At 41.7% G+C, this 27,821-nt stretch overlaps 1 protein-coding gene across 2 annotated transcripts in view; it reads left to right on the top strand.

Annotated features, from left to right (window-relative positions):
• aasdh (aminoadipate-semialdehyde dehydrogenase) overlaps nucleotides 1-23,173 on the top strand; it is a 35,668-nt gene extending 12,495 nt beyond the window's left edge. Inside the window, exons 5-14 of one of the 2 annotated variants that reach the window (XR_013577500.1) lie at nucleotides 2,049-2,293; nucleotides 3,624-3,730; nucleotides 5,108-5,280; nucleotides 8,474-8,693; nucleotides 11,248-11,363; nucleotides 13,438-14,304; nucleotides 18,904-19,067; nucleotides 20,378-20,503; nucleotides 20,946-21,077; nucleotides 21,716-23,173. Coding sequence is in view for 1 of the 2 variants with exons in the window: in XM_078548186.1 (XP_078404312.1) it covers nucleotides 2,049-2,293; nucleotides 3,624-3,730; nucleotides 5,108-5,280; nucleotides 8,474-8,693; nucleotides 11,248-11,363; nucleotides 13,438-14,308; nucleotides 18,904-19,067; nucleotides 20,378-20,503; nucleotides 20,946-21,077; nucleotides 21,716-22,132 (2,571 nt within the window). In the remaining variant the exon portion in view is untranslated. Of the gene's footprint in view, nucleotides 1-2,048; nucleotides 2,294-3,623; nucleotides 3,731-5,107; nucleotides 5,281-8,473; nucleotides 8,694-11,247; nucleotides 11,364-13,437; nucleotides 14,309-18,903; nucleotides 19,068-20,377; nucleotides 20,504-20,945; nucleotides 21,078-21,715 lie in introns of both variants that reach the window. The other variant, XM_078548186.1, reaches the window with a different exon arrangement.
• Nucleotides 23,174-27,821: the final 4,648 nt, after the last annotated feature.

Here is a 27,821-nt window from a genome sequence, read left to right as displayed (position 1 = left end):
CAAGCGCAGTGGCTCAAGAAGGCAGCTCACCACCAACTTCTTGAGGGCAATTAGAGATGGGCAATAAATGTTGACCTAGCTTGTGACGCCCACATCCCATGAACAAATAAATTTTTAAAAAGCAGCGAGAGCCAGGGTACCCAGCCAGGGGTTGGCAGAGCCATCCCAGAGCACAGCAGGAAAGAGGAGTAGCAGGATGAGGAGATATTAGGAGAGAAGACTACTGTTTCCAAAGTAATTATCTTGGCATGACTGAGAGGTAGTGTAGGTGAAGGCTCCGAATTTCAATAGAAATGGCTGGAGAGATCTGTGCCATAATCAGCTGATCCCCCTGCCTTGCTTGTTGGACACCTGAAGGTCACATTGCCCTCAATTTCTAAGTGACCTTTCAGGATCTACTGGAGACTACGGTACCTCTCAATCAGCTGCCCATAGGTGCATCACCACTGTCACCGATGCACTCTTTGCTCAGTGGACACACACATCAGCTTCCCACAGATATGGCATCACAGATGCTGAGGGCCACAGGCTTCGCCTCCATAGCCCATTCCCCTCAAGTTCAAGGAAGGGGAGACTGTACTCGCATGGCTATAAGAGGATCAATGCAGCAGTCAGCAACGCATGTGAACAGAAAATCATTTCACTCCATCAACCTCCAGGTAGTGTGTGACCACAATAAGGCCTTCTAGCACGTGTGTGCATGTTTCTTCGGCAGCTGCCACGTGCTTCCATTCTATGGCATTCATGGCTGCCGCACCTTTTCCAACCCAGACCCCAGGTCCGTGGTTGACTTCTGCGGGGGTGGGGGGGTGGGGTTGGTGGGGGCAAAGGGTACCCATTAAGAAGGCGGCTAATTACTCCTTTGAGATGATTGGAGATCGGGCTCCAGCGTGATGCAACAACAGCCATTTGCAGATGAGGACCATCATCAAGCAGGCTATTGGGCAGATCCAGTTCAGGTGCCTTGGTTCAGGAGGAGCCCTCAAATACTCGCCTGCAAGCAATCAAGATTTCTGCCTTGGATTGTTGTCCTGAAAACCATGCAGGGCAGTGTGGCCATGTGGTATTTGTGGTCATAAAATCATTACATTCCATCAAGGTTCAAATATCTGGAAAATAACATATCATTCCTCTCTACTTTCTCTCATTTACTCTTTGCTAAATATCTATCCAATTCTGTTGAAGTTACCAATGTTATCAGCTTTCACTGTCTCTGAGTAGTCTGTTCTACATATTCACAAATTGAAAGTAAAATAATTTGAATCTAAATTATGTGGCCATCTTCTTTTCACTTTATGTACACAACCTTTTGTTTCAAAGTTTGATTTTGTCAAACACATTGCATTTCACTTTGTCTTTACATCTTGATATTTTGCATAATTCAAAAAGCCATTCTTTGAGATTTTTCTTAAGCGTAGATATTCCAAGTTTTTATAACTTCTCCCGGTAGGTCAGGTGCCTTCCCTGTACCCTTTACAAAGCTAAAATATCTCCACTATTGCTCTGTACAATCTCAGAACCACTACCTGAAACCTGTGGTCTATCCTCTGCCTGTGCATCCCCAAGATAATGTTTGCCCTCATTACTATTTTTACACAACATGCTGATGGTTTCAGTGATCCATCCAGCAGTATTCCTATATTCCTCTTCTGTGTTGTCTTTGCAGACTAGATTAAATTAGTTTATATTCCCCTGCCTAATCCCTTTTTTATAACTTAATTTCTCTTTTAATCCATGTTAAGTATTATTTTCCGCTGGTATTGGTGTAAGGACAGGATTTGGCTTAGCTGTGATGCCCATATCAGTCAAATAGCACACTGATGCTGCCTCAGATTACATATGGGAAATGATCACTTGGATATGAGAGGGTTGCAAGAAGTATTGGAACTGGAGTTCAACAGGAGTCTGCACCTTCAGGAAAAGAGGGGAGAAAATTGGTAATCAGGGAATTAATAACAGTAAACAGGTAGTGATAAATACAGATAGAGATCTTCTTCTTGTCAATCTTGAAATATTATGACAGTTTTAATTTCTTTCTCTTTCCTTAGGCCACCCCAACATTAATCAAACGGTTTGGATCAGAAGTTATGACATCATTAGTGCTTTCAGCCAATACTTCACTACGTGTGTTAGCACTAGGGGGAGAAGCATTTCCTTCACTGTGTGTACTCAAAAGCTGGCGAGGAGAAGGAAACAAAACCCAAATTTTCAATCTTTACGGGATTACAGAAGTATCAAGTTGGGCTACGTACTACAAAATTCCTGAAGAAACCCTGTGTAGTACCACTCAGTTGTAAGTCTTTTAAGTTCTTACATGAAAAGAAAGCTCAGGATCTCCAAGAGCACGTCACAGTGAATGAGTTTATTTCTGAGTGTACTCACTTTTATACCAGGCATCAATTTGTGAAAACAAGGTCCCATAAAACAGTAATGAGCTGATTAACTTGTTGATTTGTTCTATTTGTGTTGGTTGGGAGTTGAATATTGGTCAGATTATCAGGAACTTGTGCTTTTTCGAATTGTAGTGAAATCTTTTATGTCCACTTGAGCAAACAGATGGGACCTTGATTTAACATCTCATTGAAAAAACAGCAGCTCCAGCAATACAGCATTCACTCAGTACTCCACTGAAGTCTCAGATTATGTGTTCATATTCTACACTATGGCTTGAACACGTGATCCTCTGAATCAGAGGCAAGTGTGCTATCAGCTGAGCTAATATGATTCATGAGCTTAATGTAAGAAAGGGAAATGACCATTTAACCATCCAGTTTGTCCTATCATTAAAATTATGTTTGATTTCTAAACTGATTTTTTTTTGTACTTTTGTAACGCATTCACTAATACAATATTGAATATATTATCGAATCAGAAATTAGTCTAATTCTCTTATGAATCATCTAGCCAAGTATTTGCTGACTGGTAGTATTTAATACTGATTTGACAATAAAGGAGAGTTTTTATATGTATGTATGAATGTTTTTGAATTTTGTTGGTTTGATGTATTGGTGAAACAACCAACTATTTAGATAATAGAATATTTTGTTCAGGATTTTGATGACATTTTTGGAAGGAGGAAAATTGCAGCTGGAGGCAAGCTTTGAGATAGGGCTGAAACCATTAGTTTGCTCCATAATCAGGGACAATTTTTTTGGGGGGAGGCAGACTTCAAGCCCAAATTTTCTACTGGTTTGACTCTTTCCATTTCCATCCTTCCTTAATTTCAGGGGTCATCAACGTCCCATTGGTGGGAAATTGAAATATTCAGATTGTATTGCTCAACTGGGTGGAGGCCAGACTTATGTTTCTGTGCAGTAAGGTGTTGTTCTTCTTAGAAGATGGGCCTCTTAATTATTTTGGGAACACATAGATGTGATTGTAATTGTGTTATTCTCCAAGTAAGTAATTATAACCATGTTAATACTTGGGTGCAGAACTTAATCATCTTTGTAAAGCATCAGTAGTTACCTCATCACCATGACTACACACATCAGTTGTACTTTGGAGTATTGAGCCCAGCGTCTAGGTTTTTCATAAGGGCCAGTAATGTTTGTGAATTCTATAAATAGCTGACATCTTAACTGTGGTTTGAGAATTAATTGTCACCTGTGTTTGCATTTTAGACATGCAGAGCTTGTACCTTTAGGATTCCCTCTTTTGGGAACTATTTTGGAAGTTATGGATGACTCTGGTCAAGTAATCCAGGAAGGAGAAGGACAAGTTTTCATAGGTAAAGATGTTTCTTGTGTAGCTTCACAGCAAAATAATTAACCTGTTTGTTCCTGACTTTTTCCTTGCTGGAGGCCAAAGTTTTTAAAAATAAAATTCTGAAAAGGATATTGGCCTCAGTAATCATTCTGTTTGATTATGTCTAAGTTTTGTCAGCCTTTCATTCACCTTAAAAGTTAATAACTAAGTAAATATTGGTATTTTTAATCTTGCAGGAGACCTTTATGCATATGTTTTCAGTCTCAGGCTATTGACTCTATTAATATCCCTATTCTTTAAGTTTATCAAATGCTAGTATTGTTCCACAAGAAATCCCACATTTTCCACTGAGATCAGTCTTTTGCTGTTTTGGTCTTAGAATCAACGTTAGGCGTTTATCCTGTTCTGATTAATCTTTGATAACGTTGGTTTATATTTCTGAAGTAACAGCCACCAAACTAGTAAAAGCAATGAAAACAGACAATGCTGGAAGTACTCAGTAAGTGACGCAGCATCTGTGGAGAGGTTGCAGATCGAGACACTTCATCAGAGCTGAGGAAGGATAGAAATATAATAGATTTTGAGCAAGTGGAAGGGGAAAGAGGAAGAACAAAAGGGAAGGTTTGTGATAGAATTGAGGGCAGGAAAAATTAAATGACAAAATGTTTCTTAATAGAGCTGCTATATTTCAAATATGTACTCATAAAGCTCAATTCAAGGAACATTCTTTGCCTGAATTTGAAACTATAGCCCTGAAATCCCATAGCCTTTTCAAATCAACAAGGAGGCTGGTAGGTAGCTTGAGATTTTGAAATGCAGCAAGTGCAACCTGCTGTGGCATGAACTATATTTCATATTTCTACAATTTCCATAAGTGAAACCATATTCATTCACATGGATGCTTATTCTGCAGCTGTGGGTGTTTGGTGACAAAATGAAGGAAGCTGAGAGAGTCAGGCTTCAACTCTGGAACAAGGGTACCGAATGTCGTAAAAGTGCGCGACTCTGCACCAGCTGACCAGTGCACATTATAAGGACATGCCCTCCTGTAGTGAAAATGTGAAGGGCTTTCTGCTTCCTTGGTTTGGCTGCATCTCTGCAAACGCTAAAGCTAGAACGTGTCAACAGATGGCACTCTGAGCCCTTGAATACAAAACCGACAGCATCTCACAAAGCTCTTAGAATTGATGCTGTTGTGTTAGTGGTACTGCCAAAAGATAGAGGTGTTTCAATGCCTTTGGTACACCCCTGAAGACCACAGGATCCAGACTCAGATCCACAATTTTGACCAGAGCAACAGCGGTAAACATGGGTAGAGCGTATTCATCTCACCCATTCACTTGATATCTGTTTCAAATACAGTACATTGAAATTTTCATTGTATTTTATTAATTGACAGGAGGTAAAGAACGTGTATGTTTTCTTGATGATGAAATAACTGTGTGTCCAGGCACAATGAGAGCCACTGGAGACTGGGTAATCATTAAAGCTGGACACATGTATTACAAAGGCCGTCAAGACAACCAGATCAAACGACACGGGAAACGTGTGAGTCTTGAAAGTGTCCAGCAGGTAATTCTGCGGTTAAATCCATTTGTAACAAATATGATACAGATAACTGCAATAATAGTTACTGGAATTGTGGGTGTACTAATTAGATACAGATATGAATTCTGTGGGAATATGAAGAAGCCATGAAATCCAAGCAGGTCTGCCTGTTTATTGATTGAGGATAGAGGTGGAAATGGGTTGGGAGCAAGGTATGGAATTTTAAAATTAAAACTAATGGACCACAAGAGAAGTAGGATTCTATCCTGACATCTGTTCAGAATTTTAAAATTTTCGCCCTGGGTCTGAAGTTCTATCAAAGGGCTATCTAGAGAGAGAAATTTTATTTGTCTGAAAATCAGGACATATCTTTCAATCACACACATTGTTTTCCTTGACTGACATGGAACTTCAGCCCATACACCAGAAAAGTACACCCTCAGTGCTGTTAGGGAAAGGTGGGAATTCCAGGATTTTCACCCAGTGACAATGAAGGAATGGCAGTTAGGACCGTGTGTGACTTGGAGGTGAACTTGCAGTTCCCATGCGGATGTCCTTGTTCTGCTAGGTGGTAGAGGTCATGGGTTTGGAGGTTCTGTCAAAGGAACCTTGATGAGTTGCTGTAGTGTGTCTTATAAATGATATACACTACGGCCACTGTCTGCCGGTTGTGGAGGGAGTGAATGTTCAAGGTGGTGGATTGGATAGCAGTCAAGTAGGCTGCCTTGTTCTGGATGGTGTCAAATATCTTGTGTTGTTGGAGCTGCTGTTATAAATAACTAGTTCATGGTTCATAGTAATATTTTAGAGGTAATTTATAGTTCTGGGAAGCTTAAAGTTTAACTGTAGAGAATGGGATAAATGCAACTAATGCAGTTTGAAGATTATCGCACTTAAAAGGTTGGAGCCATGTTGACTTAAGGGGTTAAAAGCTAGAAAAGTGTCATAGATCAGCAGTTGGGCTTACATCGCTGGAGAATTGGAGATGAGGTGTCTACACTGCTTGCAAAGAAATGCAGTCCAGAAAGTTGTTTTGTTTTGGGAGATGGAGCTACCATTAATTTAAAAGCGTTCAGTGAGTTCTGAAAGGCTATGGCAGCATGGAGATGAGTGGAGCTTAAGAAGGTTCAAAAGTTTCAATTTATCTGTGTATTTGCTGGGGGAAATGAGTGTTCGGTAGCAGGGGAAAAGGCCATACTGAGAAGGTGCTGCTGTTAGCAGGCTCTAGGCAGCAGAAGTGTTGCTGTTAGCTGGCTCTGTGTTGTTGTGACTCAGGAGAAGTCCCAGGAGCCATTTGATAGCTCCATGCAGTTAAGGCTTGGGAGAGATCCTGGGGAGCTAAGAAGGTGGCAACAGGTCACTGGTTCCACGCTGGGAAGAGTGGGGGCTCAGGAGAAGTGCCAGGAGCCATTTATAGCTTGGTGTAACTGGGAGATTGAAGTTTGGTGAAATCCAGGGGCAATTCCAATCCAATGAAAGTAGCTGACTGTTAAAGAGCCGAAACTGAGCCAGTGAGTAGAGACTGAAGTTCAGACCTGCAAATCAATGGGAGCGGAGTCTCGGGAGACAAGATTGAAACCCTGGAAGGTGTGTAGTCGTTGACCCAGTCCAAGTTGGAGTGGCTTTGAGGGAATTCAGAGGCTTGATCTTCAAAAATGAAAAGTTTGGAGTCCCTCGTGAGGGAGAGTGAGTTTCAACGAGATTGGTTGACTCATAGTGCTCACTGATGTCTGAGTGGGTTGCTGAGAAATTCGTGGGACCTGTCTTATTTGCTGTTTATTGTACAGTGTGGTGTATTTGACCATAATTTGCCTGTTAACTCCCTTGTACGTTATATTAACCCTGAATGTTCAAAACCCGTGGAATCTTGTGGGTTTTGTTCTCTTAGCAAGTGTCTTGAATTTCAAACTTTGTCTTCTTTGAACTTACTTACCAAAAACCTGGGGGTCTGGTCTAGAATCTACTGCACTCAACCAGGCAAGCTGAGAGAATTCCATCACACTCCTGACTTGTGCCTTGTAAATGGTGGACAGGCTTTGGAGAGGCAGAAAGCAAGTTACTAACTCCCTTGTCCCTCGGGGAATTCTGCTGGAGCAAAGTAGAGTCGGGGTAAGAAAGGACAATGCCTCCTTTATACAGCACTAGCTGCTGTATGGTAAGTTTTAAGGTCCAGTTTGAATGTTAGTGAATGAATGGGTGAGTGGGTTAGGTAAGTGGGTGGGGGTGTGGGTAGTCAGATGGTCGGAGGGGTAGTAGGGTTGGGGAATGGTTGAAAGGGGGGTGGCGGGGTGTAGCCTGGTCTGGTTGTGGGGTGGTTGGGTTGGTGGCTGGGTTGAGTCAGGGGTACCTCGGTTCGGGTGGGTTGGGGGAGGGGTTGGTCTGGTCAGGAGGGTAGCTGGGGGTGAGGTGGGATGTTGTTGGTTGTGTAGTTATCCAGGTGTTAAACTAGATTTTAATCTGTCTAACATTTCCTATGTTAAGTAAGGAAAGGTAAGTACCGTGGAACTATGTGCGAAGTCTCCAACTCTAACTTGGGTCCCAGGGTGCAGGAGAATTGCCCATTGGAAGTTTGAACTTCCCAGGCAATTTCCACTTAGGACCAGGTCAGGACTTACATAGGGTCCCAACGTGCATCTTCAGTCATACATCGGCCTCCAATGATCCAGAGACTAGAAGATTTGGTCCAGTATTGATAGAAGTATAACTGAGCACAAACATTCTGGGGTAATTCACATTTAATTGCTCCTCAGGAGTGTAGTCATCTGAGGCACCCTGGGGAGCACATACCCTAAATGATGGGAAATGGCCAGGAATATACTTTACAAGACCTAAAGAGCAAGAACCCAGGAAATCCATAGCAAGCATTAACGTTTATTAACAGTCTGGACAGAATATTTTCTGCTGATGTCTTCTTCAGTACCCTGGTGTTATAATCACCTAGCCTCTGCCCTGCTGTAAATCAGGTTTCTGTTATTAGGACAAAAACATAAAAGATAATTAAATGTAATGTCTCTGCAAGACTATAATGATTTGATATTTTTTAAGGGACAGTCTGAGAATTATGGGAGTCAAAATTACCAATAGCCAAGACAAATAAAAAGAATTATGCTCTGATTACATTATCACTTTAATAAACTCAAGATTGTTTTTGTTGTGAAATCAGCAAAGATGCATTGAATTTTCTTAATGCTGAAAAGCAAATTATGAATGTTTCTAGGTAGCTGAAGGTTTGAAGCAAGTGGAAACCTGCGCAGTGACCAAATACGATCAAGATAAGCTAGTTCTATTTGTAGTGCCCAGGGACATTGCTGAACTGCGTAAAGGAGGTACCACTAATTTCCGCAGAGATATCCTCCTTGAACTTGGAAAACACCTCTCTTCCCATGCTATTCCAGATGATGTTGTCCAGATCAATTCATTACCATTTACAACTCATGGTAAGCAAACTTCAGTTTAATATCCTGAATGGTGTGTTGTATTTGTGTGCTGTTCTTGCTTTCTTAAACGTGACCGAAGTTTTGGTTTGCATTGATAACATATTCTAATATAATTTTAACTGAGAAAATTGAGCACAGTGCTTTGGAACAAAACAGATCTGGAAAATGCAAAGTGTTCTAACAATACCACACAGAAGTTTGCACCAGTAAAGGAGGCTGATTGGTTCATCATAAGTTTGCTTGAACAATTTAAAATTAATTCTTCTGGCTTACTCTCTTACTTCTATATCTCCCTCTGCTTCAGATATTTATCCACTTCCCTTACAAGAAGCAACCATATCCTGTCTTTCTATAATGGTTTGCTATAAGGTATACACGATACTCTTATTCAGGCCTTATACATCTTTATTGTTGTCTTGATCATATTTATTATAGCCACTTTGCTATTATCCTGTATGCTCCATCTATAAAACGTAGAATACTGAGAGTCTGGGGCTTTTATTTATGGCTTTATGTGCACTTGCAATTTCACTATCAAGGAATTATATATTTGAACTCCCAAATTTCTCTGCTCATTTATTTTGTGTCTTTCCATTGAGTTTATACTCCCAAAGGAAACTTTTAAACGTTTACAGGGAAAAATATCTTGTCTTCCTTTTATAATGAAATTTCTTACTCCTGTGTTTTTTTAAAATTCGTTCATTGATGTGGATGTCGCTGGCTAGGCTAGCATTTATTGCCCATCCTCAGTTGCTCTTGACAAGGTGGTGGTGAACTGTCTTCTTGAACTGCTGCAGTCCCTTTGGTGTAGGAACACCCACGGTGCTGTTAGGGAGGGAGTTCCATTATTTTGACCCAGCGACAGTGAAGGTATGCCAACATAGTTCCAAGTCAGGATGGCGAGTGGCTTGGAGGGGAACTTCCAGGCGGTTGTGTTCACATGCGTCTGCTGCCCTTGTCTTTCTAGATGGTAGTCATGGGTTTGGAAGGTGCTGTCTAAGGAGTTACTCACTAAGTGCGTTCCTGCAGTGCATCTTGTAGATGGTACACACTGCTGCCACTGTGTGTCGGTGGTGGAGGGAGTGAATATTTATGGATGGGGTGCCAATCAAATGGGCTGCTTTGTCCTGGATGATGTCAAGCTTCTTGAGTGATGTTGGACCTGCGCTCATCCAGGCCTGGGGAAAGTATTCCATCACACTCCTGACCTGTGCCGTGTAGACAGTGGACAGGCTTTGGGGAGTCAGGAGGTGAGTTACTCACTGCAGGATTCCTCACCTGTAATCTGCTCTTTTAGGCACAGTATTTACATAGCTAGTCTAGTTCAATTTCTGGTCAATGATAACCCACAGGGTGTTGATAGTGGGGGATTCAGCGATGATAATGCCATTGAATGTCAAGGAGTGGTGGTTAGATTCTTTCTTGTTGGAGATGGTCATTGCCAGGCACTTGTGTGGCATGAATGTCCCTTGCCACTTGTCAGCCCAAGCCTGGATATTGTCCAGGTCTTACTGCATTTGTACATGGGCTGCTTCAGTATCCGAGGAGTCATGAATGATGCTGAATATTGTGCAATCATCAGCGAACATCCCCACTTTGACCTTATGATGGAAGCAAGGTCATTGATGAAGCAGCTGAAGATGGCTGGGCCTAGAACATTACGCTGAGTAACTCTTGTAGTGATGTCCTGGAACTGAGATGATTGACCTTCAACAACCATAACCATCTTCCTTTGTGCTAGGTAAGACTCCAGCCAGCAGAGAGTTTTCCCCTGAGTCCCATTGGCTGCAGTTTTTGCTAGGGCACCCCTTGATGCCATACTTTGTCAAATGCTGCCTTGATGTCAAAGGCAGTCACTCTCACCTCTAAAGTTCAGCTCTTTTGTCCATGCTCCAAGCTTAATTTAAGGAGCCCAAGTCCACCAGTATACTTCTGGGCCTTCTTTTGCTCCGTATTGATTATCTTGTCCATCTGGTCCCACCAAACACACTTTCTTATTCTGCCTGCAAGAATAGTCACAGAAAGCTTCAAGTATTATTATTTTTTTGCGCTAGTAAAAATGTCTATTTGAAGCCTTTCTAAAATACAACCCTTTTATCCAGATCCTGATTTAGCACTTTGTTCTCCATATTTTCTACACTTTGCTTAATCAGAAACTTACGTAATTATGTAATGTAATTCTTCAGTGAATTCAGTACTTACTAGGTGTCATTTTCCTTTGTAAGTTAACTAAGGAAACATGAAACTATTCCTTTTGCTAAGCTTATTTTATGGCTTCCTCCTTTTCTGATCATGTCACCTGGTTTTCTACCTTGGTTTTGCATAAAAATATGATAAAAATGCATCTGTTTTATTTATTGCATTATTATGTTTTTTAAAAACTTGTTCTGTTTATAGCTACTTTGTGCAAATGAGATTATTTCAAAGAAATGCACACCAACTGTCACACTGCAATAACGTTTTTCTTCGGAACTTCTTGTTGTGGACCATTAAGTTGATATTGGGTCAATTGAAAAACATAGAAACACACATTTGCATTACCTGTTATAACTAGGCAAAGTAGATCGAACGACTTTGATTCAGACATATCAAGAACGGACAAAGACAAAGAATTCAAACTACATGCTGGGAAAAAAAGAGCTTTGGGAAAGTATTCATCAGCTTTGGAAGGTAAGCTTTTTATGACTTCATTATTGGCTGATTCATTTCTTAACTTATATCTAAATTAATTATGAATAACTGCTACACCACAGAATAGATGATTGGCAGTCATCAGACTCTTTAATCATCTGTTGTTATAGGAACTGAAGTAGGCCATTCCCCTTTGAGCCTGTTCCACCATGCAATGAGATCATGGCTCATGTGTATCCAAACCTCGTCAAGCTGCCTTGCCTCCATATCACTTCGTACCCCTAAGGTAGCAAAACTACTTCCATGCATTAATTATCTGATATCGTGCAGGTTATGTCTTAAGTTAAAGTGCTCAGTCTACAACGCCTACAATCTAAAATTGTTGGGAGTGCAGCTCCAACAGCACTCAAGAAGATCAACATCATCCAGGAAAAAGCAACATGCTTGATTGTTAACCCAATAACCACCTCCAACATCCACTCCTTCCACCACCGATGCACAGTGGCAGCAGTATGTACCATCTACCAAGATACACTGCAGCGACCCACCAAGGCTCCTTCAACAGCACCTTTCAAGCCCACAACCTCTACCACGTAAAGGACAAGGGCAGCAGATGCATGGGAACACCACAGCCTCCAAGGTCCCCTCCAAGTCACACACTATACTGACTTGGAACGATAACGCCGTTTCTTCACTGTTGTTGCCTCTAAATCCTGGAATTCCCTCCCAGACAACAATGTAAATGTATCTATAACACATAGACTGCAGCGGCTCGAGAAAGCAGCTCACCACCACCTTCTCAAGGGCAATTAGGGATAGGCAATAAAAATGCTGGCCTAGCCAGCAACAGCCATATCTCGTGAAAAAAATAAAAAAGGATTCCACACTGTTTCTCTTTAACCATCCATTAATATGAATAGTGTACCAACAAATTAAGGACAATTGATGATTTAAAGAATTTGATGACTGCCTATCCTTATTTCTCTGGTACAATGTGGTGACATCTAGTGTTTTCTATATGCAACTACACAGCTGTGTTACTTTGTTATTAAAGTATTTGGCACACTAAAATTAAAATAGTGTCACAGAGTGTGAGTGAAAATATTCAAGTAATATTGCAAGTAGAAACACTGCCATTAGTATACTAGAAGTATGTTGATAATGATTCATTGATCAGCTTAAAGAATATTACTAAATCGCCTGAAAAGCAATTCGGTGAACACTACTTCAGTTTGATAAACCTTCAGAAAACATAGAAAATCTGCCATTGTAGGAAAGAGCTGATCTTAATCAGCAGTTGAAAATTAATCCATGAAACCGTTTTTATTTAATAGAGTTATTATAAGGAAGATGATTTATGCCATTCTGCAAATATATGTATCTTTGAGAACTCCAAGGATATGTAGTTACTTGTGATTCTATTGTCTTTCAGTTCAGGAGTTATGATTAAATGTATCTTTAGAAGTATAGAGAATCAGAGTTACAAATTTAATTAACTATAACTTTTCTAAAACAAAGAACCACTTTGCTGTAGTCATAACTGCAAACCTGCAGCCGGACTCAAATGTCCAGTGCATTTATTGTATATACGTGCCAATTGATTGATCATCAGAAAGTTTCTCTAGTTCCGGCTCTTGAAATTCATGAGTATTATGAAAAATATGTTTTATTGCCCTTTATCGGAAATACTTAACAGTAGCATTCAGTATCATTGTTTATTTTATAAATGTCTATGTTTCTGTATCAAAGAGCCAGTTTAGACATGGGCTAGTTAGCATTCTAAACTTCTATGGTTCTATATTTATCTTGTGATACAGAAATGTTACAAATTCATTTTTTAAAATGTAACTGAAGCTGTATTGATCATTTGGGAATATACATAATTAAATAAATGCATTTTTAAAAAAACACATCTCAAAGAAAAATCTTGCTTTATAAATTATATTTCTTTATTGTCTCTATTGTTTCTTCAATGAATTCTATAAGGCTGGATGATAAGTTGAACCAATACCGAATGCATGTCATAACATGTAATTAACCTGTACGATTTTTGCTTTATGGTAGATTTAACAGGTAGCCCATATAGTTTCTTTATGCATGTGTATGTTTGCAGGTTGTACTCAATCTTCCAGAAGATCTGCCAGATGTCTCTGAAAATTGTATGTTCTTGTACAGTGGAGGGGACTCCCTAAAAGCTTTGAGACTTGCAGAAGAAATTGAGACACTTTTAGGGCAAACAGTATTTGGACTTATTGAAGTTATTTTAAATAGTTCTCTTCTGGACATTTACCATCATATTAACAATACCATATTCTTTGAAGCTAAGAATAAGGAGGAATTTGATAAAAATGACAGAAAAATGAAAAGAAAAAGGATTAAAGGTGAAACTCCAGGGTCTCAGCCAAAGCGGATTGAACAGTGGCAATCGACAGCAACTTTCTCTAACGTTACTACTATAAGTAGAGGGAGTCAGATCACAAAACTAAACTCTACTGTAAGTTACAAAAATTGTGGAAATAGTCCTGATATAGCAGAAGGAAAAGAGTTGATGAATGATGAACCAAATGGAAAAGAGAAGAAAGAAAATGATTATTCTAATGTGTCTGAAAATATGAATGCCAGTATATCATTCAATGAAGAGAAAATGCCTGTTAAGAATAGCTATTGGGAATCATTTGCAAACAAAGTAGTAAAACCACTACACATTGATGGAAAGTTCATTCCAGAAGATCTTTTTGTCAATTGTAGAACTGTATCATTGAAGATCAGGTGGAAATCTGACACTGCAAAATGTGTTGATGCATCTCCTCTATTGGTAATATCAGGGGATAATGGCTCAGATGAAACTGTGTACATTGGATCTCACTCGCATAGGATGCAGGCAATTGATGTGCTTTCTGGAAAGATAAAATGGGAGAGGATTCTTGGTGATCGGATTGAATCATCTGCATGCATGTCCAGATGTGGAAATTTTATTATTGTAGGTATGAAACCACATTTTTGCTGCTTAGGCTACATTGTAATAACTTGGCCAAATAACTGGAGCAAGAAACAGAATTTGACTGTATCTAGGCTGAATTATCTTGCTTACAAACCAGAATTCCCAAATCTGGAAAGTTATTTATGTCACTTAAAAGAAGTTGAGAAAACTCATTGATGACTACAGGGCATATTGCAGCAGGAAATAATATTATTTTAGAGTTTATCTTAAACAGTTTATGTTGCTTCTCCTCTGCTCTGATCTTTGAACACAGGAGAGTAAGAGAACCAACAAATAGCAGCAAGCTTTTCTAATATACCTGAGGGACTAACATCAACATACTTAGTTTACTACTTCCCTTGTTAAGTTACTCAAAATACTGAATGGCCACAAAATCCAATATAGCCTGAAAATGGGCATGGGCATCACGATGTGCGATTAACGTGCCTGCTTTCTGTCTGATGCAGACAGCAATGACCTGCTTGACGTGTTCAGCCTGCTCATTACCTTGATTATAGTGTGCAGCCAGCACTAAACATGCTGTTGAATAGCCACACGTGTGAGAGGATAGCACTGCTTAAAACTAGCCTGAGCCTCTTAAAGGCTGCACCTTTCTCTTGAACATCTCTCCCTCGAGATACCCAAAAACTGAAATCTGGCTAGGCAGTGCTGCAGAAGCAAGAAGTGGAAGAAGGAGAAGAAGCTGATGAAGAAGGAACATTGTTACTTGCTCTCATATTCACAGCCACCAGCTCAGATGCTAACACTGTGTGTACCTCAGAGGGTAGCTTCGAGGCGGGATCTGCATGTGGTGTGTTTCCAGTTATGAGTAACACATGTGCCAGCTTTCCAGTGCACAAGGTCACACAGTGAGTTCTCCTGCTTTAGGTGAACACTTTGCTGGTGCAATCTACAGGAAAAAGTTGAAATGCTTGCTGCATTTCAGTCCTGCTAGAAAGCCTGTGGTTACTGTCTAGCATGGAAGTCAGCTAGCCACTGGGGTAGCACTACATAGGAGCACTAAACAAGCAAAGCCACAGAAGAGAGGCACTGAATAAATACACAAGGACAAGGGTGATTAGTTAACTTTTGAAGGAAATGTTAGGTGATTCGAGTACAGGAACAGGTATGTCTTGCCGCAATTATACAGGGCCTTGGTGAGACCACATCTGGAATATTGTGTGCAGTTTTGGTCTCCTTATCTGAGGAAGAATGTACTTGCTGTAGAGGGAGTGCAGCGAAGGTTTACCAGACTGATTCCTGGGATGGCGGGACTGACATATGAGGAGAGATTGAGTCGATTAGAATTATATTCACTGGAGTTCAGAAGAATGAGGGGGGATCTCATAGAAACCTAGAAAATTCTAACAGGACTAGACAGGGTAGATGCAGGAAGGATGGTGGGGGAGTCCAGAACCAGGGGTCATAGTCTGAGGATATGGGGTAGACCATTTAGGCCTGAGATAAGGAGAAATTTCTTCACCCAGAGAGTGGTGAGCCTGTGGAATTCATTACCACAGAAAGTAGTTGAGACCGAAACATTGTATGTTTCCAAGAAGGAGTTAGATATAGCTCTTGGGGTGAAAGGGATCAAAGGGTATGGGGAGAAAGTGGGAGCAGGCTATTGAGTTGGATGATCAGCCATGATCATAATGAATGGTGGAGCAGGCACGAAGAGCCGAATGGCCTACTCCTGCTCCTAGTTTCTATGATTTGATTAATAAAGTTGGTTTCAAATGTTTGGTTGCAGGGCTTTTGTTTCAGCATTTTGACCAATAAGACATTGTAATAGTTTTTTGTAATGGTCAGTGGTATAAGGAAGCTAAGGTGCAGGAAGTATGGTTACATTCACTTGTACTGTCTTCGAATAAGCTGATCATGAACAGCTCAGTCAGAAAGGGAATATATGATGGTTACCTCCTTCTTTCATTCTTCTGTTCCTCCTCTACTGCTGCTCATGTATGCCTGGTGGCAAGGGCTTTTTCCTCATGATGGTGAAGTTGTGCAGGATGTAGCAGACCACGACAAATCATGACACAGCTTCTAGTAAATACTGCAGGGCTCCGTCAGTGCAGGTAGCAGAAGCAGTGCTTAAGCAGAACAATGGCCTGCTCAATGACATTTTGTGTGGCAGCATTGTTCTCATTATACATATGCTGCCCATGAGTCTGTTAGTTGAGCATGGGAGCCATGTGGTCAGTGGATGATCCTTGCCACAGCAGTTATAGTCTGGTTTCTCAGATGCCTTAACTGCTGCTTGTACAGCGGACTGGTGCAGAATAAAGGCATCAAGACTGCTGTCAGGATACAGGGGAACCTGCATGATGTGCTCAGTTTGGGTACTCATCAGCTGAACATTGAGGGATTGGAAGCTTTTACAATTGCAGTACATCTCTAAGTTGGCACACTGTGCCCGGAATGTGACCTGTGTGCAGTCAATGGCACCTTGCACCATGGGGGATTTGAAATCCTGGTGAAGCTGCATGCTGGCTTCACCTGCTTCTCTCTGGAAGAGGAAAATACAATGTATTCTCCTCTTTGCAGCCAGCACATTAGTGACCTCCCTTATGCAATACAATGGATGGCAAACTGTGAGATATTGCAGACGAAAAGAGGTTTATGGCTATGATCATCTTTACAGCCACTGGCCTTGCCGAGCTTTGAGACTGCAGGCCTGCCTGCAGCAGTTGGCAGGTTTGAATCAGAACCTCCTTTATGAAATAGATATTGCATACGCTGTTCCTTGCTGAGGTTGAGATAGGTGAATTGTTCCCCAAAGACCTTAGGTGGATATGCCCTTCTGCTGAGAGCCTTTCTCACCCTCCTCATCAACCTTTTTGAGTAGCTTGCCCTCCTCTTTGTTGCTTCAGCTCCTCCCTGTTTTGTTGTAGGTTAAGAGGGATCAAAACTACATGGTCAGAGCAGAGCAACCTCACCACGTCACACCACTTCCTGTAGACATTACCAACTTCAAGCAGCAATACAAACCTCCAAACAGTCCAACTCAGCAAGAGCCAGTCGAAATCAATCAACCTGAAAGTAGTTAATGATTCCTTTGCATAGCACTGCCACCGTGGTGGGGGATGGGTGACGCAAGGAGAAGGGTCCTTCCTGCTGCTGAAGCCACATTGACCCATGTGAGGTAAAGAGAGTGTGTTAGCTGGGGCATGAGATTGAAAATGGTACCACCAGAGTCAAATTGGCATTATGTGTTGATGTCACAGCCTGTCTACTCTGCATATTTCCAGCACATGCTTCCAGCAACTGCGCTAGTGATCTATATCCAAAGTAGCATTTGGTTTGGATCGCCCCAGAAGTATTCATGTGGCATGGATCCATTTTGGACCCATAACAATACCCATAGCACTGGTGGTTTCAGGATGCCAAAATATATTAAACCTCCACTTCTCTTTTCTCCACATTCTCCTGTTCTCCTTTTTCTATCTCTTCCCTTTCCCTGCTCAGCCTCTCCCCTTCCTCCTCCTTTCTCATTCTCCCTCCTTCTTTCGCGTTTCCCACCTTGGTCCAGTTCCCTCCCAGCCAGTACTTGATCTGCAAACTGCATATAACCTTGACAGCTCGGCCCAGAGAAGGGAGCAGGGAGGCAGCGGGAGACATACAATCAAGGGAGAAGACGGGGAGTGTCGAGCCCATCGCCTTCCCGGCTCCCTGCGATTCAGTCGTGGGTGGGGATCTTCGGGGACGGCATCCCCCCTCCCGCCGACTCCCACAGTGACCAATTCAGCGCCTCAGATAACTACTGATATTCTACAAGTGCCAAGGGGCCTTAGGCCATGAGGAGAGGCCACCCAGCAAAAGCTGGTGGCCTCCTTGTGGGGTAGGGGGAGTGGCGGATCTCCTGATTGGGTATTTGGTGGTCCAAAGAGGTTTTCTCTCTCTATTTTCCCCCCACCCCCAAACGGAGGGAGGAGCCTGCCTAACTGGCCCTTGGAGCTTGTTTCACTGTTCCTGGGCCACCACCATGGTTCCTGGGCCACCACCATGGTTCCTGGGCCTGACTGGTTTGCAATACTGCAATGGCCACCGAACCTGATGGCTCTACTGGGACTGAGGAGTTGCTAGACCTCTCTATGGCCGGTAGCTATTGGAGTCAGGATCTTCACCCTTAAAGGAATGGAAGCTCTGACACCAGGCTTGATGGCATAGAATCGCGTCGGGGTTCCTGGGAACAGCTGCGACAGTGTTGCCCCTGGCTTTTGTTCCTCCTGTCAGGGCCACTGCTGCCACCATTAAGTTCAACCGCTCGCGCAGCACCACAGAAGATGAATAAATTGTCCCATTTTTAAAAAGAAAATTGCATTTGTATAGCACCTTTCACAACCTCAGAAGGTCCTAAAACCACTTTATAGGGCTCGGTGTTAAATTTTGTTTAATAGCTCTTCTGTGAAGCACCTTAACATTTTACTCCATTAAAGGAGCTAAACAAAAGCAAATTGCTGTTGATGTAAAACACGATATTCAGGGTTTCAGAAAATTGTCACAACACTCCGATTATTTCAATTTTCAGTCCTCCGTATATAAATTCATATATAAATATAAGGTCTTAGTGGTAATTATATTGTGTGATTTATTGCCCAGGTTGTTATGATGGTTCCATCTGTGTGCTAAGGGAGAATGATGGGGAAACGCACTGGATTTTTTGGACTGGGAATTCAGTAAAAAGTTCTCCAGTTATGGATCCTGACCTAGGACTGGTCTTTGTTGGATCACATGACCAATACATCTATGCTTTGGACATTCTTGTAAGAATTTCAGCTGTTCTACTTTATTAGCAGTTTAAAAATTGGTTTTTTGAACAACTCATTTTGGGAAATGCATACTTGAGAAATTTCATTTTCTTTGTCAGAAATGTTCCATAGTTCATTATGTTACAAATTAGTTATAATGTACTCTCCCATGTTCTCTATACAACAATCTATAGCACCTTTAACATAGTCTAAAAAGACCCAAGGCACTTCAGAGGATCATTATCAAAGAAAATTTGACACCAAGCCACATAAGGAAATATTTTGGCAGCCAATGTTTGATCTAAAAGATAGGAGTATCATAAAGGAGCAGAGAGAGGCAGATAGGTTTAGGGAGGAAATTCCAGAGCTAAGGGCATGGACAGCTGAAGACAGCTGCAAATGGAGAGACAAATGAAGTGGGGGATGGACAAGAGGTCAGAATGGTAGGAATTCAGAGTTCTCTAAGGGTCAAAAGTAACATTCCCTCTAATTTCTTTTGGACTCCATGGGCGATTTGTTAAAGTGCACAGCCTTTTGTAGTTCACAGGTGAAGTGTGCAACTTTTATACATTTTTTTAGTGGCAACTTGAATAGACTGACTTGTGAGCGATGTGCATGGGAATTTTTGGGTTGCCATGCAACCGCACAGCTTAGAGGGAATGTTTGGTTTGTACAGTGGGAGACCATGGAGGAATTTGAACTCAAGAATGTGTATTTTAAATTTGAGGCATTGCTGGACCATGAGCAAAGGGGTGATAGGTGAAGGGAACTTGGGGTGAATCAGGATATGGCAAACAGATCTTTGGAAGAGCTGAAGCTTATGGATTGTGGAAGATGGGGGGCTAGCTAGGAGAGCATTGGAGTAGGAAGCATTGGAGTGATTGAGTCTGAAGGTAACAAAGTTATGATGAGGGTTTCAGCAGCAGATGGGCTGAGACATAGGTGGCAGCAGGCAATACATTGGAGGTGGAACTATATACAATACACCTTGGACAGCCTTACTCCGCTAAATAATGGAACTTCCCTTTTATCTGTGCAGGGTTGCATTAAGTATAAATTTAAAACCTGTGACTAGGACAAGATTGTGATAAGAGAGATTCAGGAAGTTTTGTCTAATAAATTTGAGTATGATCCAGTCTGCCTAAGAAAGAATTCTAGCAGATAACATTATCAAAGTTCTCAAGCTGATCTGTTATTATGTGATTTATGTAATCAGTTAAAAATGGTCTATTAATTATTACCCTAAAGATGAAAAATCCAGTATTTTTCGGTATCATAACCAAAATTCTTTACTTTTATAATTGCTTGTTATTTTCTGTGCATAGGGTAAAATGTGTGTCTGGAAATTGCACTGTGGAGGAGGTGCTGTGTTCTCAACTCCTTGTTTAAATAAATCACCACGAATACTGTATATAGCAACCCTTGGAGAATCATTGGTCGCTGTCAATCCAGTAAGTGGCTAATAAACAATCAATAAATGAAGTTTGTGCTACATAACACCACCTCCTTTGTGAGCAGCCTAATTATTTGTCAAATAGTACAAATTCTATGAAATACATTGTAAATAAATGCAAGTTATTTTGTATTAGACATTATAAATAATGTTATTCGCAATATGGCAAGATAAACAATGATTTGAATTTATACTGTTTATATTGAACATTTTATGTTTGCAAAGGAAAGAGATTAATCAGAAATAACCAAATCTGTCAAACTCCTATTTAGATAAATATAACTATGCTTCGATCCTTGAGAAGCATGAAAAAGATGAGATGCTACAGATGTTCATATTTTTAAAAATGGAAATTGCTTTAGATATATCTGAATATTTTAAAATAGTTTAACGAACATGGAAGGAAAAACAGCATTTAGATTTTTTTCTTATTATTACAGAATACTGGGAGTGTAGTTTGGAAACGTTCCTGTGGCAAGCCTTTATTTTCTTCACCACGGTGTACTTCACAGAGTGTGTACATTGGTTGTGTTGCTGGTAGCCTGCAATGTTTTAGTCATAATGGTGATCAGGTACAATTTGAATTGATACTTAAGTACCTAAGAAGTATTTTGACTTAGTATCTGTCTAAACATTGTCACATTTTGAGCTAATATTTAAAATAAATTTAAGTAATCCTTTGAGGTGCCAGGTAATTTTGTTCCAGATGTATTTGATTTGTATAACAATTCTAAAGTATATTGGTTCCCATTGTTAGAAATATGCATGGCTGAATTTGTAGAGCCTGCTAAATTAACTCATTCAGGTGTCAGCTTTGGCTAGTAGTATTTTTATCTCTTGAATTGGAAGGTTGTGGATTGAACCCCCTTTCCATAATCTAAGCTGACAGTTCAATGCAGTATTGAAGTGTGGCACCTGTCTGTCCCCCCATGTGGACATAAGATCCAGTGACGGTTATCAGGGAAAAGCAGGAGATGCCTTGTGGTATCCTGGCCAACACTTATCGCTCATCCAACCTAACTAAAACATAATTGTTAATCTCATAGGTATTTGTGAGCCTTTGTGTTATGCTGCATTTGACTACAAAGTAACAGTGATTACACTTCAAATGTAGTTAATTGTCTCTGAAGCAGCCTGAGATGTCATGAGGACATAATATGTTATATAAATGTAAGTTTGTTCTTTCTTTAACATGGTTATTGATTTTTAGCTTTGGCAGTTCTCAACTGGGGGCCCGATCTTTTCTTCACCATGCATCTGCAATTTTGCTGCAACAGATCAGAAAATAATATGTGGATCTCATGACTGTTTTGTGTACTGCTTGGATGAAGATGGAAATCTAGTGTGGAAGTTTGAAACCAGCAAACAAGTATATTCAGTTCCATTTGTTTTTACCAACTGTGACCTTGATGATAGAACATTAGTAGCTGTGATCTCTACAGATGGAAACTTATGGATTTTGGCTGCAGCAACAGGGGAATTGGTTGCTTCATATTCCCTTCCAGGCGAGGTATTCTCTTCACCAGTCTTGTGGAAAAAAACTCTTATTGTAGGTTGTAGAAATAACTATGTCTATTGTTTGGAGATGTCTGCACTGGAACAAAAAAACACAGATGGTCTTGGGTGAAAGTAAGTAGATCCATAATTAATTGCATGGTTGGAGTTGTCGGAATGATTAATTTTGGATATTGATTCATTATAATCAGCCAAGCACAGGCAGTAGCAGTTCTTGAGCTCGTGTTGTTTCCAGAAGCACTGGAAGTTTTTGTGTAACTCCAAACACTGGAAAGGGTGTCAGTAACTAAATATACAATTATTTGGAAAATCTGGAACTACCAAACCAGGTTTTTATTGGTTTGGACAAGACCCTCTTATAACTCACTGAGGATCAGTAGACTTAGCAGTCATGGTTGAAAGTTAAATATGATCCATAAAAGAAAGAAAGCAACATCCATATTAAATCAAAATGCAGAAAGAGGTTTTTTTTTAATTTAACCAATAAGAATGATTTCATCTAGCCCTGGTGTCTTTTATTAATCCTAGCTTGAAACTTCGGTTTGTGTGAGATCTAACCTGACAACACCATTATTTTATATCAGTGGTGCTATGTTAAGTTTTTAGGGCAGTTAATAAAGCAGGACAGCATTATCAATTATGGTATCAGTGAGTAAACATTTCTAACTATCTAACTTTGAAGAGAGAACTGGCTCCATGTTGTTTGGCTGGGAATTGCACAAGTCTGCTCATTCAGTGCCTGCTTCTGATTGTAAGAGAGATTCAGTGAGACCTTATAAGGTCTCCATTTTTATCTCTCAGTTTTGAGGATAAAGCTGTTCAGCTTCCAACATTGTTGATTATAATCATGATGCTCCAATATTCTTGAATGTGGGACAGACTTGATGGTCCAGCTGGTCTTTATTGTCTGTCAATTTGTTATGTTTGTATTAAGTTATAAGGATGCTGCTGCAATAGATACAATCTGGATTGTTGCAGATTCTCTCAAACGTCAGGTAAGATCTGAGTAACTGACGGGGAAACTAGCAGTCTTTGAAACAAAGCTCGTATTAATGCATTTTGATATTGGTACCATATTATAAAAGAATCTAGCAAAACATTTAAGCTATTTGTATACAAATAAATAAGAATTATTTTGAGTATTTTTAATTCACATGGAATCATTATATCAATAGTTTTCCTGGAGAATTTTGGCAGAATACAGATCATTTGCATAAAGTAGAATGGTTTGTGTTTAAGTTCATTATAATTATGGGTAATTTTTAGCATGCAAATACAATGGTGAACTACTCAAGCTACTAAAGTAGTCTAGAAGCAGGTAATCCATAGTGTGTGGGTCCCCAAAGCCCATCCACCACACAAGGCATAAGTCAGAAATGTGATGGAATACTTTTCACTTGGCTAAATAAGTACAGCTGCATTAACACTCAAGAAGCTGAACACCATTCAGGTTAAAGCAATCTATTTGATTAGCAGACCATCCACCACCTTAAACCACCACCCCCTCTACCACCAGCAAACTGTGGCTGTAATGTGCGCTATCTAAAGGAAGAACTGCAGCAACTTGGCAAGGCATCTTTGACAGCACCTCCTAAACAAGCGACTCCCACTATCTAGATGAATAAGCGCAGATGCATGGGAACATCATCACTTCCAAATCTCTCTCCAAGTCACACACCATTCCAAATTTGACAAATATCACATTTCCTTCATTGTCCTTGGGTCAAAATTCTGGAACTCCCTATCTAACAGCATATGTGAGTACAGTACATTCACCACATGCACAGCAGTCATTCAAGAAGCAGGCACCACTGCCACCACCTGAAGGGCAACTAGGAACTGGCTTTTAATGCTGGCCTTGCTAGCAACATTCATAACCCAGAAATGAATAATTTATAAAACTGGGTAATAGGGAACTTAGCATCTTGTACTTACATATGTGCTTGGACTGAATCCGACTAATACTCCAAAATATACTTGCATGGTGTCCAGGATAAAGGTGGAATGCCACTGGATGGAGCTAGAGAGTTGGAAAGTACATTAATATTCCCCTTACTAGAGTCAATGATTTCTGTTCTGCTGAGGGGAAAGCACATCCTCACAAGGAAAAGTCATCGGACGTCGTGAGAATTTACCAGTGATTGGCACAGGGAGACACCAGGTCGGCTGCCTGGTCCATTAGTTGCAGGAATAGTACCACAAAATTTGGCTCCACAGTGCCCAGTTTTTTGGCACTATATGTGCCATTTTGGTGAGGGTATTAGCATGCAGAGAATGGCCACTGGAAGCTGGTTTGATGCCACAACTGCTATTTTGGAGCTCATGGTTTAGCTAACACCCTCTCTTAACCTCGCACAAATAAACACATTCAGTAGCAGGAAGCAACCTCTACCAGCCTTATTTGAAGGGATCATCAACTACTTTCAGGTTAGTTGCTGGTTAATTTCTATGGCTGTTTGGTGATTTCTAGAGTTCTTTACAGTTCTAAAGTGGTGTGGCATCTGCTGAAGGACTTTGTCCTGATTTCAGGAATTAAGCATAGGTTCAGTAGTATGCATTCCCTGTGGACTACAGCATGACAGGGAAAATGAGTAGAGATAATACAGAGCAGGACAAGCTGCTGGAAGGGGGAGGGGGAGAAGAAGTCTGAGCAGGAAACTAAATTTACCAGGTGTGTTCACAGAGCAATTCTCTCTGAGCCTCAGTGCGTTACAATGTGTCAGATGTCTCTGCTTCACTAAGCAGGTCACCATTAAAATCTGCCAAATGCCGCAGCTTCAGAGCAAGACAAGCACATCTTTTGCAAAGTGTGGTACCCAGAATTGGACATAATATTCCTGTTGTGAACGAAAGTGTTTTATTATTTCCTTGCTATTGTACACTCAGCTCTTCTCGGAGTTGGGTTGCTTGTGAATGCAGCCCAAAGCGGATGGTAAACTCCATCTAAGGCTAAATTCTGGCACGAGACCGATAGTCAACAAGTACTGTAAGAGAAAGTTGGAAAGAACTTTGAGCAGAATTTTCTCTGCCCGCTGGCATCGGGAGTGTTCGGCGGCATGAGTGGACAATTTGCTGAGAAGGCCAAAAATCAGTTTCACAACGTTGTGAAACTAGTTTGCTATCATGCACTTTGCCCGTCAATGGCAGGCTGCATTTCCCATCATCGGACATCGGGAACCTCATTGTAATTCATCTGCATATCATTATAATCTCATCCCATCGGAATCATCCCCCTTACGCTGGATCATCCGCCCATGTTGGCGGGAAAACACACTGGTGCAGAACACGTCTTGACAAGTGTGACGTGCAGAAGTCCAGACTTACCGCCAGGGCCTTGCTCACATTGTGAACATCTGAGGAGCAGAAGATGCTGGACCCTGAATGAATGTCCATGGTATGCTGGGTGGATTCTCATGGACATGGCTCCACCGCGAAGCAGCTCACGGAAGGTGGAAAGTTACCATTGAGAGTCTGCTCACAATGGATGATCATCAAGGGGGTGGAGAAGAAGTCCCAGTTGTGTTTGGGGGAGGAAGATGTACTGGGGGGTGGGAGAGGAAGGTCTAGGATTGGCTAGGAAAGGAAGGTGTGTCGGGGGGATGAGGGTGGGGGTGATGTAGATGTCGGGGGATGAGGTTGGGAGGGGGGAGGAAGTACAGGGGGAGATGGGGGTATTGGGGGAGAAGACAGCAACTGTGGAGGTAAGTGTAAGGGTGGAGGAAAGCATAGAGAAGGAGTCTAGAGAGGGGAAGGAGTCCAGAGAGGGGAAGGAGTAAGGATGGAAGAAGTAAGGGTGGAGGAAGGGGGAAGGACTAAGGCAGGAGGTGGAGTCTGGGGGTGGGGTGGGTAGGAGTTCCAAGAGGGAAAGGAATTCCAAGGGGGCTGGGGGAAGGAGTCTGGATCGGTGGGGGGTGGGGATGTCCAGGTGAATGTGGAAGGGAGGGCTCTGTTGAGTCCATGACTGCTTCCTGGGTGGATTCGAGTGAACTGAGGGTGGGCGTGATAAGAGGGAATGGTGAGAATGATTGAGGGCAGAGTGAGGCGGTAGGGTGGAAGGGTTAGGCTGCGACTGTATCGGTAGAAGGGACACTGAAGGTGATTGGTGGGGACACGGGGGTACCTGGGGGTGAGAAGGAGGAAGTTGGGAGGTTAACGTGGATGGTGGGGTGGGAGGTGGGATTTTTGGGAAGGACGGAATGTGCACCTTTACCAGGACATGCCCAGAAGAAAAGGGTTATGACTGGTAGGTTACAAAGAGGAGGTGGAAGTTGATGCCAGGTGGGTCGACAGGGAAATGGAAATGGGTGATTAGGGGAGGGGCAAGGATGGGGGAGCGCAAGAAAAACTGTAGCACTACCATGTTGGCTAAATTGTAAGGGAAACCAGAGTCGCGGTAGGCGAGAACAGGTGCTGCATGGGAGTGTGACCAGTGGGTGGGTGGAGATGCAGCTCAGCTCAAGATGGTCAACTGAAAGCGAGTCCCAGCAGGCAGCATTGAAAATGCTCAGGATCTTGAGATGTGTGATGTGGAAAGAATCCGCATGTGTGGGAGTGCTTGCACAAGGCTCCGAAAGACGCTGCCCCACACACTTCTCCCTCCTGAATCACTCATGGGTCAGCTGCATGCAGCTGAACCATTAGTTGGGGGGGCGGGGGGGTGCAGTGGGAGGACTCGCGAGGTCTGTCAATGAAGCTGAAAGACACCATTACACATTATTTAGTGAAATTGAGTATATTTTCAGATGGTAAAGTGACAAAATGTGTTCACCCGTCCTATCAACTGTGATCAGAATTATTTAACATTTGAACGCCTAAGACTTCCAGGTGCTGCCCTGACATCCACAGCAGGGGTGGAGACAGCCTGTGCAATGCTTGGTCCTGTTATCTCTGATGACTTCGCCGTGTGCCATCTGGTGAGCCGAGGCCTTGGGGTCCCAGCTTGCTTTTGTTGTGGTGTCTTTGATGAACGGACCACAGGAGACTCAGGTACAGGTTACGATCGTTTATTTGAGCAATTGCAAGGAGGGCACCATCTCAATACAGCTTGAGACAGCAGTCTGCTAAACTACAAGTGTTCATCATATTTACACATTATTGGTCACGTACAAGAACAGTTTCCAGATTTCGATCTTGTCAACATATAGGTTTACATCAAACTGACAAGTCTAGTGACAAGTACAAGTATTGTATGCCCCTATTTGTTTCTCACCCAGGCAGAGACCCCTCCCTCGTACCTAAACTAAGACCATCTGTTCTTTCCCTATCTGCTGTAAACAGGCTCAATCTTAGTTGTTTTCCAACCTAAGGCTCCAGTCTGACTCCCAAAACACCCAAACTATCATATTTACATTCTTCTTCGTCCAATATGGCCTTGCTGATACTCACAAGCCCTGAGAATGTGCAAGGGTTAGATTTCTCTCTGTCCAGCCTGGCCTTTAACTGTTAACTGCTTACGCAGACAGGTTTTGCCTGCTTGGTTATTTTAAGTATTGATTCCCTTCAATGAGTTCTTACTGTATCCCTTTATTTTCCCCTAACAGTCCCCCCTTTTGGCCCTTGGCTTAGCCCAAGGTAGCCAACTACAGTGGTGTTGTCCGCCCCCCCCCCCCGTTTTACGCACCGCCACGCATTGATGCTGGCCAGTCATCCAGTTTTGGCACGTAAAGGGTACGGGTACTGGTCAAATCATCTGGTCCTTTAATCCGAACCTCTGGCTTAACAGATTCCTGCTCCACCTACTAAAACTCCCCCAACGCCACCTTTTTTGTGACCTCCGGGTGCGGTATATTAAGTACATTAGA

Source organism: Cetorhinus maximus, chromosome 1 (assembly GCF_964194155.1).
Source record: "Cetorhinus maximus chromosome 1, sCetMax3.hap1.1, whole genome shotgun sequence".
NCBI classification, from domain to species: Eukaryota; Metazoa; Chordata; class Chondrichthyes; order Lamniformes; family Cetorhinidae; genus Cetorhinus; species Cetorhinus maximus.
The sequence above is the reverse complement of the archived record's forward strand: the minus strand, read 5'-3'. Positions and strand labels throughout refer to the sequence as shown.